Source organism: Patagioenas fasciata, chromosome 12 (genome assembly GCF_037038585.1).
Source record: "Patagioenas fasciata isolate bPatFas1 chromosome 12, bPatFas1.hap1, whole genome shotgun sequence".
NCBI classification, from domain to species: Eukaryota; Metazoa; Chordata; class Aves; order Columbiformes; family Columbidae; genus Patagioenas; species Patagioenas fasciata.
In genome coordinates, this window is record NC_092531.1 from 5,199,990 (window position 1) to 5,213,667 (window position 13,678).

A 13,678-nucleotide genomic window follows, 5' to 3' on the forward strand; every position below is an offset into this window, starting at 1 on the left:
CCCACACGCCGGGGAACAGGCCAGTCCTTCGCGCTTTATTGCACTCGAGAGCACCCATTCACCAACGCGGCCGCGTTATGTACATGGTTATTTTACAACAACGAAGCACCAGGACCCCGCAGCGTGCTGCGCTCCCCGCCGGCCTGCACGCAGCCGCCCTTTGGACACCCAGGCCTTGGCCGGGTGTGCAGGTGGCACTGCCAGTGCTCCCACACAGGGAGCCGATGCTCTGTGGCGCAGGGAGCCGATGCTCTGTGGCGCAGGGAGGCGATGCTCTGGCACGGCCAGGCAGCACAGGGCTCTCCGCAGGCCCGGCTGCCCATGGCCACACTGCGGTGGCTGCCACACGGCTGAGTGAGCTGACGGGCGCGAGGGAGGCTGGGTGCACTGCAGGGTGCTTTACCTTCCAGCGAGAGCATCAGTTCGTGTCCATGGCTGCCTCCTGCTGCCACGGGGATCCAACACGTCCCAAGCAGGGGTGATGCTAAGCAAGCAGGACCAGGCCGCACTATGGGGCTGGGCAGGGCAGACGGGTTCTGTGTGGGGGTGAGTCCTGTGGGCTGGACACCCCCCTGTGCCAGAGCAGCGCCTGGCACACAGGAGGGGTCTCCCCTTTGCCCCGGGTGTCCCATGTGAGGTAGAGCATCCTTAACACGGCGCTGGCGGCACCTGCGGCAGCACTGTCCTCGGCAGCCGCCCTGCAAGGGGGTTGGAGGCTCACCCTGGGGCGCAGGGGGGCCGGGGGTGCAAAATCCCATCCCTGTGCAGCTGCCAGTAGCAACACCTGTGTCCTGCAGGCCAGAGCCCTCGCGATAGCAGCAGGAGCCCTGCAGCTCAACCACGACACCCCTCTGCAGCAAAACCTCCTAAATCCTGGTGTGCAGGGACAGACGGGACCGCCGGGGCGCTGCTGGGGTTCACATCCTGGACACGGAGCGCTGGCAGGGCCCGGCGCAGTGGCTTTTTGGAGGATGCAAAGAGGGACAAGAGGTGCTGGGAGCCAGGAGGGCAGCCCGGGCTCCCAGTTTGCCTGGGGGAGCCAGGCAGGGAGCCCGAGGGAGCGGGGATGATGGCCTGTCCCTTGAGGAAGGCAAACGGAGAGTCAAGAAAGGAAAGTGAGCCTGAGCGCATAGCACATAGCCCTGCGGGCTCCACCACCAGCAGCAGCTCTTGTCAAGAGGTATTTGGGGGCGACCTGTGCCCCCCACGGCTCACAGCCCCCTGTGACCCCAGCCGAGCCGTTCACACTAGCACACACCACACCACGCAAGTGCCATGGGGCCGGAGCCCAAGGGAGGAGAGCGGCGGCAGCGGCCGCTGCCAGGGTCTCCCCTTCCCGGACCGGCCCCGCGCTGCCCCGGCTGGGGGTCCAGAGCCAGGGGTCTGCAGTTGGGGGTCCCAGCCGCAGCAGCTCCGGCTACTGCGGGTGGCCAGACTCGACGCTCTCTCCTGAGCTGGGTTTGGAGGCTGCCGGGGCCTCCCCCATTTCGGCAGCTCTCCGGGAGCTCTTGGGGCTCACAGCAGCCTTGCGGGTGCCCTGGGGACTCGCCAGCCCCTTCTTCTGGAGCTGGGGGCTGGACTGGGCAGATTTCCGACCCATGGAGGGGCTCTTGGATCCCTTGGGCTTGGGTGGCTCCAGCGGCTTCAGGCCCAGGATGCTGCAGTAGCGGTTACACTGGTGAGCGGTAGCGAATTGCTCCAGCAGGGAGGGGAAGCAGCTCTCCTTCAGCCCCTGGTACCTGCCAACACAGCCGTTCTCAGCCCCTGGCGGTGCAGGAGCCGTCCCGCTGGAGCAGGGAGCGGAGCATGGGGCCACGCTCGCCCCCACGGCCCTTCCCACCGCGCCCACAGCGCGGCGTCACTCACCCTTTCAGGTTGGTAGCGATCCGCACGTTGGTCATCTTCCAGCCCACTCCTGCAATGGAAGGGAGGACAACCAGGCTCTGCGCCAGCACCGGCATCAGGACATCACCCCGGGAGCAGCGCTCCGTGGGGAACAGGCAGGAGGGCAAGGCCGGAGCTTTTCCTCCTCCTTTTGCAGGCCAGAGGGTGGCGAGGGGCTACGGGAAGCAGACGGGAGATCCCTTTACCTTCCATGTCAGTCACAAGGATGTTTCCATTTGTCCACTGGTAGACCCAATGCTGGAAGGTGCAGCATTTGAGTATGATCTCTGAGGTGCCTCGTGCCACCAAGCTGCCGTCTCTCTCAGTGACACAGTACTGCTCACAAGGCCCACCCAGGTCCTCTTCCATCGTGGCATAAGGGATGTTGTTTGACGGTCGGTAAATCAGGTACAGAGGAATTATCCTGCATGGGAGCGCAGAGCCGGGTCAGCACCAGCCGGCGAGCTCTCCGAATTCATTCACACCCTGACTCCTGCCTTCCCCCAGCATCCCTCTGTTTGAGGGTGGGAGAAGAGCGCGCTGCCCTTCGGGACGTCCCCATCACCCCCGGGGAACCTTCCCACCATCCCTCGGGACGCTCTGCCAGGGTGTGAAGCCAGCAGAGCCGCAGCTCCTCACTTACTCGGGCACCGCTCCAAAATCAGGGACGGCTCGTGCCTCCGCGGCAAAGATCTTGCAGTACTCACGGCTGGAGTTCTGGATTTTACATTCCTGGAGATGCAAATGGAAGAGTCAGGGATCTGCTCTGCCCTGCCCCAGCACCCTGAGGGCCCCCGCCTGGCCAGGCACCCCCTGGGACCACAGCCAGTTGCTTCCCTGTCCCGGTGGTCAAAGGACAAGTCATGGGAAAGCTCTGAGCTGCTTCATGTTGCTCAGAGAGAAGAGCTGAAGCCAAGAATAACAAGGACATCACCAGCCTGCTGGAACATCACTCCAGAGCACTCAATAAGCGGAAAGAAATGAAGAAATTTGGCCCAGAGGTGCAGACCACAGCACAGACAGGGAAGGAGCGGAGGAGACAGGCAGAGGGTGCCCCGCAAGCTGCCCACCTGGATGGTGATATCGTAGTTCTTCTCGATGAGGCTGTTCTCATTCTTGGTCCCAAAGACAATGAAATTGTGCACTTTGATGACGCAGGTGCGGCCGGACTCGAAGACGGGCTCCAGGCCGTAGATGGCTCTGGCACGGCAGGCTTTGCGCAGGAAACCAGCGCCCACTTCCATGTCCTCGCTCACCACGCGCCCGAAGAGCTTATCGCCCCAGTAGCCTGAGTCGGCCAAACCCTTGGCGAACACCATGGGTGTCATCTCGATCTCCTCCCCGACTGGCAGAGGGAAGAGCTGGTGAGGGCGGACACGGTGGGCAGGTCCTGCCCCCACCGCAGAGCTGCCGGCCCCCCACGCAGCTCATCAGCACGTGCCTCTTACCTTCGATCTCTTCCCGCAAGATAAATCCCGACAGCACTAGAGGAGACAGAAAGCAAAGGGGTGTCAAGGCCCTGCCAGGATCCCGCCAGCCTCACGCACTCCCACACCAAGGGACGGCATGGAGGATGGTGTGAATCACCCGTAAATCAGCAGGTGGAGGCAGATGCACCTCGCAGGGGTGGTGTTACGGGGCACGCAAGCCTGGCACCGAGCGCCCCCGCAGCTTGGCACGGCCAGGAGAGCTGCTGGGCTGCTGTGGGCTCCTCACCTTCTGGGCTGAGCAGGAAATCGGTGGCGTCAGTGCCGTACTCATTGCTGATCACACAGCGGTAGACCCCGCAGTCCTTCTGGGACGCCTGCACAACGGCCAGGGCTGCCTGGCCCTCGTCTCCGGCGCTGGAAGAAACCAGAGCACGGGCTCAGCCCCACGGGGTGCGCAGGGGCACGTGGAGCCGCATGGGCTCTGCGGGGGCACCACGCTGCCCTTGAGGGATGGGAGAGGTGATGAAGGAAACCAGCCCAAGGGCACCCCGGCTGCTGCCCTGGCACCTCATGGCACTGCGAGTCCTGCTCGGCAGATTGTGCTTGCAGAGACGCTCATGTCCCAGGCAAGCCCCGCAAAATCTGGGCTATAAACTGGGCTATACACTGATAAAAGTACTTGCCCATGTGACTGGGTCAGGGCTGCGCCTGGGCCAACAGACCCGCACCTGGATGGGGTGGCTGGAAGCCAAACAGCCCCAGAGGTGTCCAGCTGCACTTTCAGCTGTTGAGGAGCGAGGACAGACACCAGTCCCCATCCTGCAGCCTGGCCCTCTCCGAGAGACCGGCCAGGTGGTGACACAGCAGGCAGACAGGTCCCCAGAAGGACCAAAGGCCTGTTTCGGCCTTGCACAGCCAGCGTGAACCAGCGAGGGGACGATGGGCCGCAGGGCGAAGAGGTGGGACCTTCATCCCAAGACCTGCTGGCAGAGCAGGCTCTGATCTGCTCTGCTCCTGGTCCGTCTGCCCCAGCTCAAGTGTCTGCCATGGGAGATGGTTTCTGCCCCAGAAGCGGCTCTTTCTGCCAGCTCATGGTAAAGGGAGCTCAGGGGATGCTGCAAGCAATCAGGTGAATCCTAACCAATGTGGATGATGTTCCCACACAAGCTTCCTTGAGAATCCATAACGCACCCAAAGGAGCTGCTCTCCCTGCGCCAGGGCAGTGCCGAGGGACAGAGAGGGCACAGCCAGAGCTGCCTTTTCCCCAGTGGTGTTTGCCAGTGGTGGCTGAGTGGAAGCGCCTGCTCGGGCGCGATGTGACGGCTCACAGCTACCACCCTCACATGTGTCCCAGTTTTGCAGTTTACAGCCAGCTCCAAGATGTTCACAGCACTTTCCCTGCCCTCGCTGAGGTTTGGGATCAGCCCCTGCCCTCCCAGGGCTCTGCTACTCAAACATCAGCCCTTAAGCCAGGCTATAGATAGATAAATTTGGCAGCGATTCCCCATCTGGGCGATCCCTCCCTCTCTGGGCACTGAGAAGATAAATGCCACAAAATGCTGTGCTGTGCAATAAGCAGAAGGAGCAACTTCTTCCCAGTAAAGAGCTGGATTTAGTGCCCAAAGCCAGGCCTACACACAAGGACTACAGCGAAGCAGAGCTGGCAAGTTACCTCCTTTGGGCTTCGGCTACAGGGATCTCATCCTTGTACCACATCAGCTTCGAATCACTCAAAATATTGAAGAACTGGCACCAAAGTTTCAGGTGTCCTGACGCGTCAGAAAATTGTTCTGCCCTGATCTTCCGGATCACCTGTGGAGCTGAGGACAGGGTGCAGAGGTTGTTGGTGACACACACAGCACGGGGACGCACCAGCCCACCCCAGCACTTGGGATACAAGCCGGACGAATTAGTTCAGTAGTGCAGCGCTGCGATACCTAGCGGGGCTTGTGGTGGAAAAACACTAAGCGAGGTTGGAGGAAATATTTATCTACTGAATTATTATGCCTTTGGTCATTCAGTGCATATAAGCATTGGAGAAGGAGCGTGCACCCCGCTGACACGCAGTGGGCCCCTGCCCAGTGTGAGGCATAGTGAGGAGCAGGACATGCAGACTGAGAACGCAAGGATTCCATGATTTCTTTGGTCAGGCTGTGGAGACGGTCACAGGGCTGATGTCTCTCACGTTCCCCTGCCCTCCCTGTCCTATGGAGTCTTGGGGCAGATTTTTTGCTTTCACATGGCTAAAGAGTGGCGCTGAAACCCCTGCAAATGCACAAAACTCATGTGGCCATAGCTGGCTGAGCTGACCAGACCCTCTTTGGGAGGAAACGCTTCATGGGGATCACCTCTTCCCTTACCTTTAAATGGGTTATTTGCTTTCTTGGACTCTGCTGGCTGTGCTTCTGACTTAGCATCTTCAGGGCCCTCATGGTCACCAGCGCTGTCACCCGTGGGCTCCTCGTACAGCTTGGGAACCTCCAGCGTGGCCATCTTCCTCCCGAGGGCTGGCGAGCGCTGCTCTGCGGGAGGGGACGGAGCCGGGACAGGCGACTGCAGCACAGACGCGTTCTTCCTGGATTGTCGTGGTGAAACCGTAGGACTCCTCAGGTGCCCTGGGCTCTCTGGGGTCGCCTCCTCTTCCTCCCCCATCTGCTTGGTTTTTGGCAGGTAGATTTTGCGCCGGGCCCCGGACGCGAGCTCCTCTGGCGTGGCACAAGGCAACGCTGCCAGAGGGTCGCCAGGGCTCTCTTTTTCGGGGCCCACTGCAGGAAAGTTGGAAATACTCTGAGGAGGCTGCCCTGCTCCTGCTGCCGGCACGCTGCCCACCACGATGGCAGGCACAGAGAGCTGGGGTGGCCCCTCTGCCTCGGGAGCCACCCGGCTGCGCCTCTTCGGTGGCACAGGCCTGGCAGCCAGCATCTCCTTGCTGCTGATGAATTCCTCGTTAATCATGCCCGTGATCCGCCTGGATGTCCTGGGGGTCAGAGGCAAGTTCTCTGCTGTCTGGAAGAGCTGATTGTTTTGCACCTTTTCCAAAACCCTCCTGGAGGTGCGGGGGCTCAGGCCTGCGATGCCTATCTCTGGGAGCACGAGTTCTGCATCGGGCTGCTCCTCATCCCTGGGGTCAGCGTCTTCTTTCGTGGCGTCCTTACCGCTGTCTGACATTTTTAAAAGCAGCAGCAGATAGTTCTTCAAGGAGGAAACAAGGTTTTTGTGCTGCATCTTCTCCTCCAAAGACATCTCCTGAGGTCTCTCGGGGGCAGGCAGGACTGGCGGTACCTGCGGCTGAACTTCAGCACCTCTGTCAAAAGCGCCTGCAGGTGCTGGCGGTTCCTGGCGCGGAGCCGTGGCCGGTTGCTCTCCTCCCTCCCTCCCTGGCAGTCCCATGGGCGCTGTTTTGGTGCTCTCTTTCCCCAGTGTGCTGGCTGAAAACTCCTCCTGCGGGGCAGATCCATCCGTGCTTTTGCTTTCCGTGTCTCTGCTCACAGGAGGCACCAGCTGGGCCCCAGTCGGGACCTGTTCTGCTGTCACCTCCACCCCTGGGACGCCGTGAGCTGCACGCGGTGCCTCCTGTGCCACCGATGACTCTGCCGCAGGAGTGGGACACGGCTCTTCCTTGGCAAGCGGAACTGGGGCGGGAGGTGGCGTTTCAGGCTCCTGATGTCCCAGAGATGTCCCTCCCGCCTCCCTGTGCACAGCCCCAGGAGAAGGCTCTGCTGCGACGCTCCCTCCCGCCTCTGCCGCGCGGGGGCTCCTGAGCAGCTCTGCTCCTGCCCCTTTGCTCGCCCCAACCTTGACTGCTGGCTCATGGGTGATTTGCTCCTGAGGAGCATTTTGGCCAAGCTCTGGAGGACTCGATTTCTTTAGCAATGGCTCTTCCTCGCCTTGGCTTTTGTCCTCTTGTTTTAACAGTCCTTGTTGGGTCTTTCTGCCCTCAAGAGCACGGGAATGTCCTTCTGCCTGTTTCCTAGGCGGAGGGTGCTCCTCACTGGGCTGCACGTGATCTGGAGAAGGTGCTGGTGGCTTTGGTGGCTCCTGAGGCCTCAGCCGAGGATTTGTCCTTTTCCCGGCCCCCCTGGACGGTGGGGTGACAGGCGTCTCTTTCCTGAGCTCCTCTACCTTCTTGGCTTGCTGACCCATCTCTACGGCTGGAGCAGACACTGGATGTTTTGGGTCACCAGCAGACTGCCCCACTGTTTCTGCAACCTGCTCAAAGAAAGAAAACAGAAAATTAGCATCATTTCCCTGCCTGGGCGTGCTCAGTGGTGCTTGTGGTCCACCTGTGCCATATGATGCGGCCCAACTTCTGCTTGAATCATAAGTATTGAACTGGTATCACTGACACTCACCCGTCCACGGTCTCCTGCCTTCACCACCATCCCACGGTGGTGGGTCCCACAGCCCCTGTCATGCTGCACAAAACGTTTTCTCTTTTAATTGGCTCCAACTCTTCTACCTTCCAGTTCCTTGGCTGTGCATGAAGAGGCAGGAGATCTGCCTCTCTAGAACATTCAATGGCTTTTAATTCAATCTCCTCTGACACGGCGCCTTCCCAAGGAGCAAAACCTTCCCAACTTCACCAGCCGTTGCCAGGAGCTTGTATAACTTCCTTGCTCTTTTTTAAGACCCAGTGCTCCCCCCTTACTATATCTGCAACCTCCACTCTGAGGTGGGGCGATTGGCATCTCACACACTATCTGCATGAGGCTGCCCAAGTGATTTACAGCGAAACTCTACACCGTGACGTCCTCTGCGCTATTTGACCATCCTGTTTCTTTGACATTCGGGAAGCTGAAATGTTTCCGATTGCAGCTGCACACCAGCAGACGCTTCTGCAAGCCGCCCGCTGTGATGGCTGAGCTTTACCCCGAGGAGATCTGGCAAAATCCTCCAGCCAAGGGGCACTATTTGTTTTTGCAGGATAAGGCTCAGGGCGGCAGCGATACCGCCGATACACGCTGTGTGCTCAGCTAGAAACATGGAGACAATCGCACGGGAACAGGACACAAACACAACAGGTTCCCCTTCCATCGCAGAGGATCTGCTGCCAAGGATTTTCTCCTGAGGTCTCTGACTTGAAGCTTTAAGCCTCCAAAATGAGGTCCACAGGATCTCAACTCAACCAGCTGCAGAATCTTCAAATCAACCCAACCAGATGGAGAATCATTAACTCAGATCAACCCAACGAACTGGAGAATCTGCAACTCAAGCCAACCAGCTGGAAACACCTCAAATAAACTCAACAGAGCTAGCTGGAGACTCTTCAAACCTACCCCAACTCAACCAGCTGGACACTCTTCAACTGAAGTCAACCAAATAGCTGGAGGCTCTTCAATTCAACTGAAATCAACACAACCAGCTGGAGACTCTTCAACTCAACCCAACCAGCTGGAGACTCTTCAACTGAACACAATCAACTGGGATATCTTCAGCTAGACCCAACCCAACCCAAGCAGCTGGAGACTCTTCAACTCAATGCAATCAGCTGGGGAACCTTCAACCCAATCCAACCACCTGGAGATTCTTACATTCAACCCAAACAGCTGGAATTTCTTCAAATGGGAAAGGAGAGCTGTACACTCAGACCTTCTATTTTGTGCCACTTCAGCTTCGTTTGGATGCTTGGTAAAAACGGGAAAGGTCATGCTGGTCTCTCAGCAAGTGCTTTCCCAAGCAATCGTTATGACAGCATGAATATCAGAGGTCTGGAGTGGGACGAGCAGCATTAGAGGGGCTGTTCCTCCACAGCAAATTCAAGCCTGCTTCCTTGGGCAGTTTCTCTGTGCAGAAATAGGGCCCCAGTTCACAGGGTTACGCAGACACCCCCAAATGCCACACGTCCCTGCTGCTGGTCCCCTAGAGCCACGGCCCTGTCCTGCTTCGACAGGCCGAGCATCACAGTGCTGAGCATCCCAGAGCTCCAGCCTAAAAGGTTTTATTTTAAGAGACAGATGGGTTTTGTGCAGTGAAACCCCCCTGGGTTTTACCACAGAATTTGGTCCTCTCCACACAACAGTGCTGGTCACTGGTGACACCTCTTTGGCTGAAGAGGACATGGGGGAAATTTGCTTTATCACTGCTGCATGAACTGAAGCTCATATCAGAATGAAGCTCTAGTAAGATTTAGTACTTTATGCTAATGTTAATAAAACCTCTTCTCCACTGAATATATTTTCAATAGTAATAATAAGTTGTTCTGTAAGTTCTTACCTACCAGAATGTTTGCAGTACATGGAGATTCCTTTTTGCAAGGAGTCCCATGGACAAGACAAGGGGCGATGGGTGCAAATTACTCATGGGGAGACTCCAATTAGAGGAAAATTCACCATGAGAACAATCGGCCATCGGAATAATGTCCCCAGGGAAGTGGTGGATTCCCCAACATCGGACACTTTTAAGATTGAGCTTGACAGCTTGTCTACACTGGGCTTTTGCCAAGAAAGGTTGGACCAGATGATCCTTGATGTCCCTTCCAACTCGACATTCTGTGATTATTGATCTTTGAATTTGAATTCTGTGATGATTCAGAGAAGTTTTCTGGGAGCTTTTCAGAAAAGCATCTGTCCTCACATAATCCTAAAACGCTCCAACTAGGCATACATAGAAGAAATACAATAAAGTTGTCTGTTTCAAAGTTGGGCAAGAGTGATTATTAAGCAAATTCGGTTGCTTGCCTGCTCTGGCGCGTGAGGTTGTTCACAGCCTGGCTATGGTGTGGCATTTGGCAAAGCCCTTCTGCTGCTGATAAATCCAGCTGAAAAGGCCCTGCCAGGTCCCAAGGCCAGGAAAACACTCATGCCATGACCCTGGCTTGTTTAAGGGAAAGATTAAAAGAGAAAAAGACAAGCAACCCATGTCCTGGGAGCGAAAATATCCGGAGTCGGGTTTAAAGGGCTTTAAAATAGCTTATTTGGTCACACAAAAGCCTGAGCCTTTCCCCAGCATCACCAACTAGCTGGAGCATTCAAATTCAAATCCACAGCATTCCCTTTTGTCTGCTCAAAGGCCACCAGCTGACAAGCTCCAGGTTTCCCTCTGCCAGCGAGCTTTTGAAGAGGAATATACCTTGATGCATGTGGAAAGCTGAGGGGTGACAGCCCGAGCCCGGCTATCACACACCAGCACCTTCCACCCGCCTTAAGAGCAAGGGGCGGAAAAACGAGCAGAGAAGGAGAAAACGAATTGCTTTGCCATGGGCTCGCAATAACTTCTGTGGCAATATGTGATGCTGATGGGTCGGGTTAAAGATGCGCTCGGGGTCCCACGCTGTGCCGAGGCTGGGACCCAGACGCTCGCTCCCCTGCATAACACAGTGCTCCTACTAAAGAAATCTAGAACAGGAAGAAAGGAGTGGTTTTTAAACTGGAGCACCTGCCAGTCCTGCTTTCTGTATCGTGGATGTTTCCACACCCTGAAGTATTTGCAGTACCTACCACGGAAGACGTGCTGCCCACGAGCGGCTCCTCCGGCACCGTGGTCTGTACTGAGCGTGCACCTACCACAGCGCAAGGAAAACCCTGCAAATTGGACTCGGAGAACCTTGTAGGACAGAAGGGATCATTAAAGAAAAAGAGGAAAAATAAGAGACTGGTAGCTTCCAGTCTAATATTTTCAAGAAAAACGCTTCAGGTTGAGTGACAAAAATAGAAGTTGACTGAAAGACGCAGTGAGGGTCAGGAGCAGGTGCTGTGCCCTGGCGCTGCATCACCACCACAATGCAGCCCGCAACAGTTTTTCCAACAGGGAAGAGCCAAAAAAATAGTCCAGATCTGCTGTATACATGTTGCACTGTAAACAAAATTCAAGGCCCTGCGTACCTGGCACGCTGCACTCATTTGCATGGGGCGCTCATTAAAGGCCGGCTGAAGCTCGGGCTCAATTGCTAAACTGAACAGATGTCATCAGCCTCGCAGCCCGTCACGCACCAGGCATCCACCCCCGGCTATAAATAACCATTCAGCGCTCCCTGCTTAACTGATTTGGAAACATTTCGCATGAGGTCAGCCTGCTGATTAAACGGGAGAGCTCAGCTCGCCCGGGGACCAGCTGCTCGGCCGAGGGCTCTGACGTGCGTCTGTCCTCACCACCTCACCTGACATTTGCTCGGAGATGGGGTGAAGCTCTGCTGTCTGGGCAGAAAAAGACCAAAAGGTCTTTTTCCCAGGTGCTTTCGCCAGTGGAGACATACAAAGCCTCAGCAGCGGATCTCATGGGGTACACACAGCCTCCTGGGGATGCTGCCACAGTATGGCACGAATATTCTCTTGCGGCAGCCCCTGCGCCAGCTGCTTTCTGCCCTACTCACCTCTGGACTGACAGCTTTGTTTCCCTCCGCCTCCTGTGCTTGGTGGTGGCCTCTCTGTCCCATGGACGGCATAGGTGCTGCCTCCGACACCTCTGCAGACGACGGGGCAGCCTCTGTCTGCCTGCTGACCGCCCCGTCCGCAGCCTCTTCCTTGGCTCCCGCCTCCCCCTGCCCTGCTGCCGGCTTCACCTCGTTATCAAAATACATCTCTCTCAAAGAGAAGTGCACATCACCATTGATTTTAACGTCCTGGTTCACAGTTTTCCCGGGCTCTTTGATTTGCAGACTGCTTTCCACTTCTTGATCACTCGCCGCCCTCAAACGTGCGCTCCTGCGTAAGGGGACAGGAGGGGCAAACCGTGCGTTTGGAGAGGGGCTGGCCCTCTCGCGCCCAATTTCTTCTCGCTTGGAAACTTCCTTCTTTGCTGCCGGAGGGGCCTCCACCTTCTTTTTCTTTTTAGCCGCAGAGTCTTTGGCCATCTGCTTACCTGCTAGGTCCTCTACCGTCTCGTAGATGTACGCGAGGAAGCTGTACCCGTTCTCCTCCACACCTTCCAAAGAGGCGTCTCCGTTGGTGGTCACCTCTGCTTTCAAAGGTGCCATCAGCGTGTTTGTAAAACCCGGCTGCTCCTTCGGCTCAGCAATATCCTCACGTAATCTGGACTGAGAATCGGCAACGTGCACTTTTGCTGCATCCTCCTTCTCCCATGGAGAGGCTCCGGACCGGAGATTCAGATCCCTGCCCAGCCTCCGCTTCCGCTGGAGCCGATCGGGGCTCATTCCTTGCAGCTTCTCCACCTCTACGTTCTCTTTCCCTCGCTTCTTGCCCTGTTCTATCTCTCGTAGTTTCGCTTCAGCTTTCCTCTTAATTTTGTCAAACCACTTCTGATGGATTTTGAACTCCGTCATGGTTCCCACTTCCAGCACGCCGGAGCAGGTGACAATGCCTTTGTTATTTCTGGCTGAGGCTTGGTAAATGCCTGCGTCTTCCTCTCGGCACCTGGAAACCAAAAGCTCTGCGTCAGACGGGCCCGTCCTGCCCAGCGCCGCTGCCGGGCACACGGACACGCACGCTCCGCACCAGAAGGGGCCAGAAGATGAAGACGTGGCCCTTGAGGTACCCGTGGTGGGTCTGGAGGCCTGGGCCTGGCCTCCCTCCCCAGGCTCTGCCTGTTCTCAGCACCAGCAGATAAGCAAGCTGGATGCTAAATCATTGCCCAGCTCCCCATGATAAGAGCGGGCTGTGGTGGAGCAGGAACAGTCAGCACCAGACTGTTTTGGGCCACATTCCTCTGCGGGAGCTTCTGCTCCCAGCTCTTCACAGCCTCCAGGACGTTTCTGTTCTTCCTCCAGCCACCCCAAGCCTTCCCACCCTGCGTCGCAGGCAGTATGTGTGCCCTGTCTCTGCCATTGCCCCTCGGGGACGAGGGGACCCCTGCTCCTGTGAGACATGAACCAGCCTCTGATGGCAAGCTAGAGCATGCTGGGGGCGCCATAAAAGCTGAGGATGACAGAACTCTCAGCGATACCAATATTCTGTGTTTTCAGACATCCCAAATCCAGGCCTCAAGCTGCGACATGTCTCTGATTGCTGGGGATGGTGTGTCCAGCTCTCCAGAAACACAATTCCCTTTTAAAGTTGAAAGAAACTGGTAGTCAGGGCTGGATAAAGGAGGCCCTTGAGTCCATCGGGACCAAAGCAGCGCTTTCCTTCCCTGACCTCATGGTGGGAGCTAAGCCAGGCCTTTCTGGGCAGGGCTGCAGCCCGTTCCCTGCTTCGCCCCTGTTCATGACACTCCTATGAACTGTTCCTGTCCTTGTCCTGCCTGGTCCCATCACCCTGGAGGCAGCCGGTGCTTCCCCTTTGCTCACCTAATGCTCAACTCCCATTTGCTGCAGCCACAACGTGTGCTGCTGCCAGCGCCCCAAGGCTCCAGAGAGAGGAATTTCTCCTGCTTCTGGCACAGTAGCCAGCCCTGGATCATAGAATCATAGAATTATTTTGGTTGGAAGAGACCCTCAAGATCACCGAGTCCAGCTGTTACCCCACCCCTGG

The 13,678-nt window shown here is 57.0% G+C and overlaps 1 protein-coding gene across 4 annotated transcripts in view; it reads right to left on the reverse strand.

Moving 5' to 3' along the window:
• Positions 1-14: 14 nt before the first annotated feature.
• The window catches only part of ALPK3 (alpha kinase 3), a 33,583-nt gene continuing 19,919 nt past the window's right edge, over positions 15-13,678 (reverse strand). For 3 of the 4 annotated variants that reach the window (XM_071813692.1, XM_065847720.2, XM_065847719.2), the window contains 10 exons: positions 11,623-12,622; positions 5,675-7,523; positions 4,987-5,134; positions 3,601-3,728; positions 3,333-3,368; positions 2,955-3,229; positions 2,528-2,616; positions 2,091-2,308; positions 1,867-1,915; positions 15-1,739 (listed from right to left, as the gene is read on the reverse strand). In XM_071813692.1, the coding sequence (XP_071669793.1) occupies positions 1,418-1,739; positions 1,867-1,915; positions 2,091-2,308; positions 2,528-2,616; positions 2,955-3,229; positions 3,333-3,368; positions 3,601-3,728; positions 4,987-5,134; positions 5,675-7,523; positions 11,623-12,622 (4,114 nt within the window). In that variant the 3' untranslated portion in view covers positions 15-1,417. Of the gene's footprint in view, positions 1,740-1,866; positions 1,916-2,090; positions 2,309-2,527; positions 2,617-2,954; positions 3,246-3,332; positions 3,369-3,600; positions 3,729-4,986; positions 5,135-5,674; positions 7,524-11,622; positions 12,623-13,678 lie in introns of those variants that run through there. The other variant, XM_071813693.1, reaches the window with a different exon arrangement.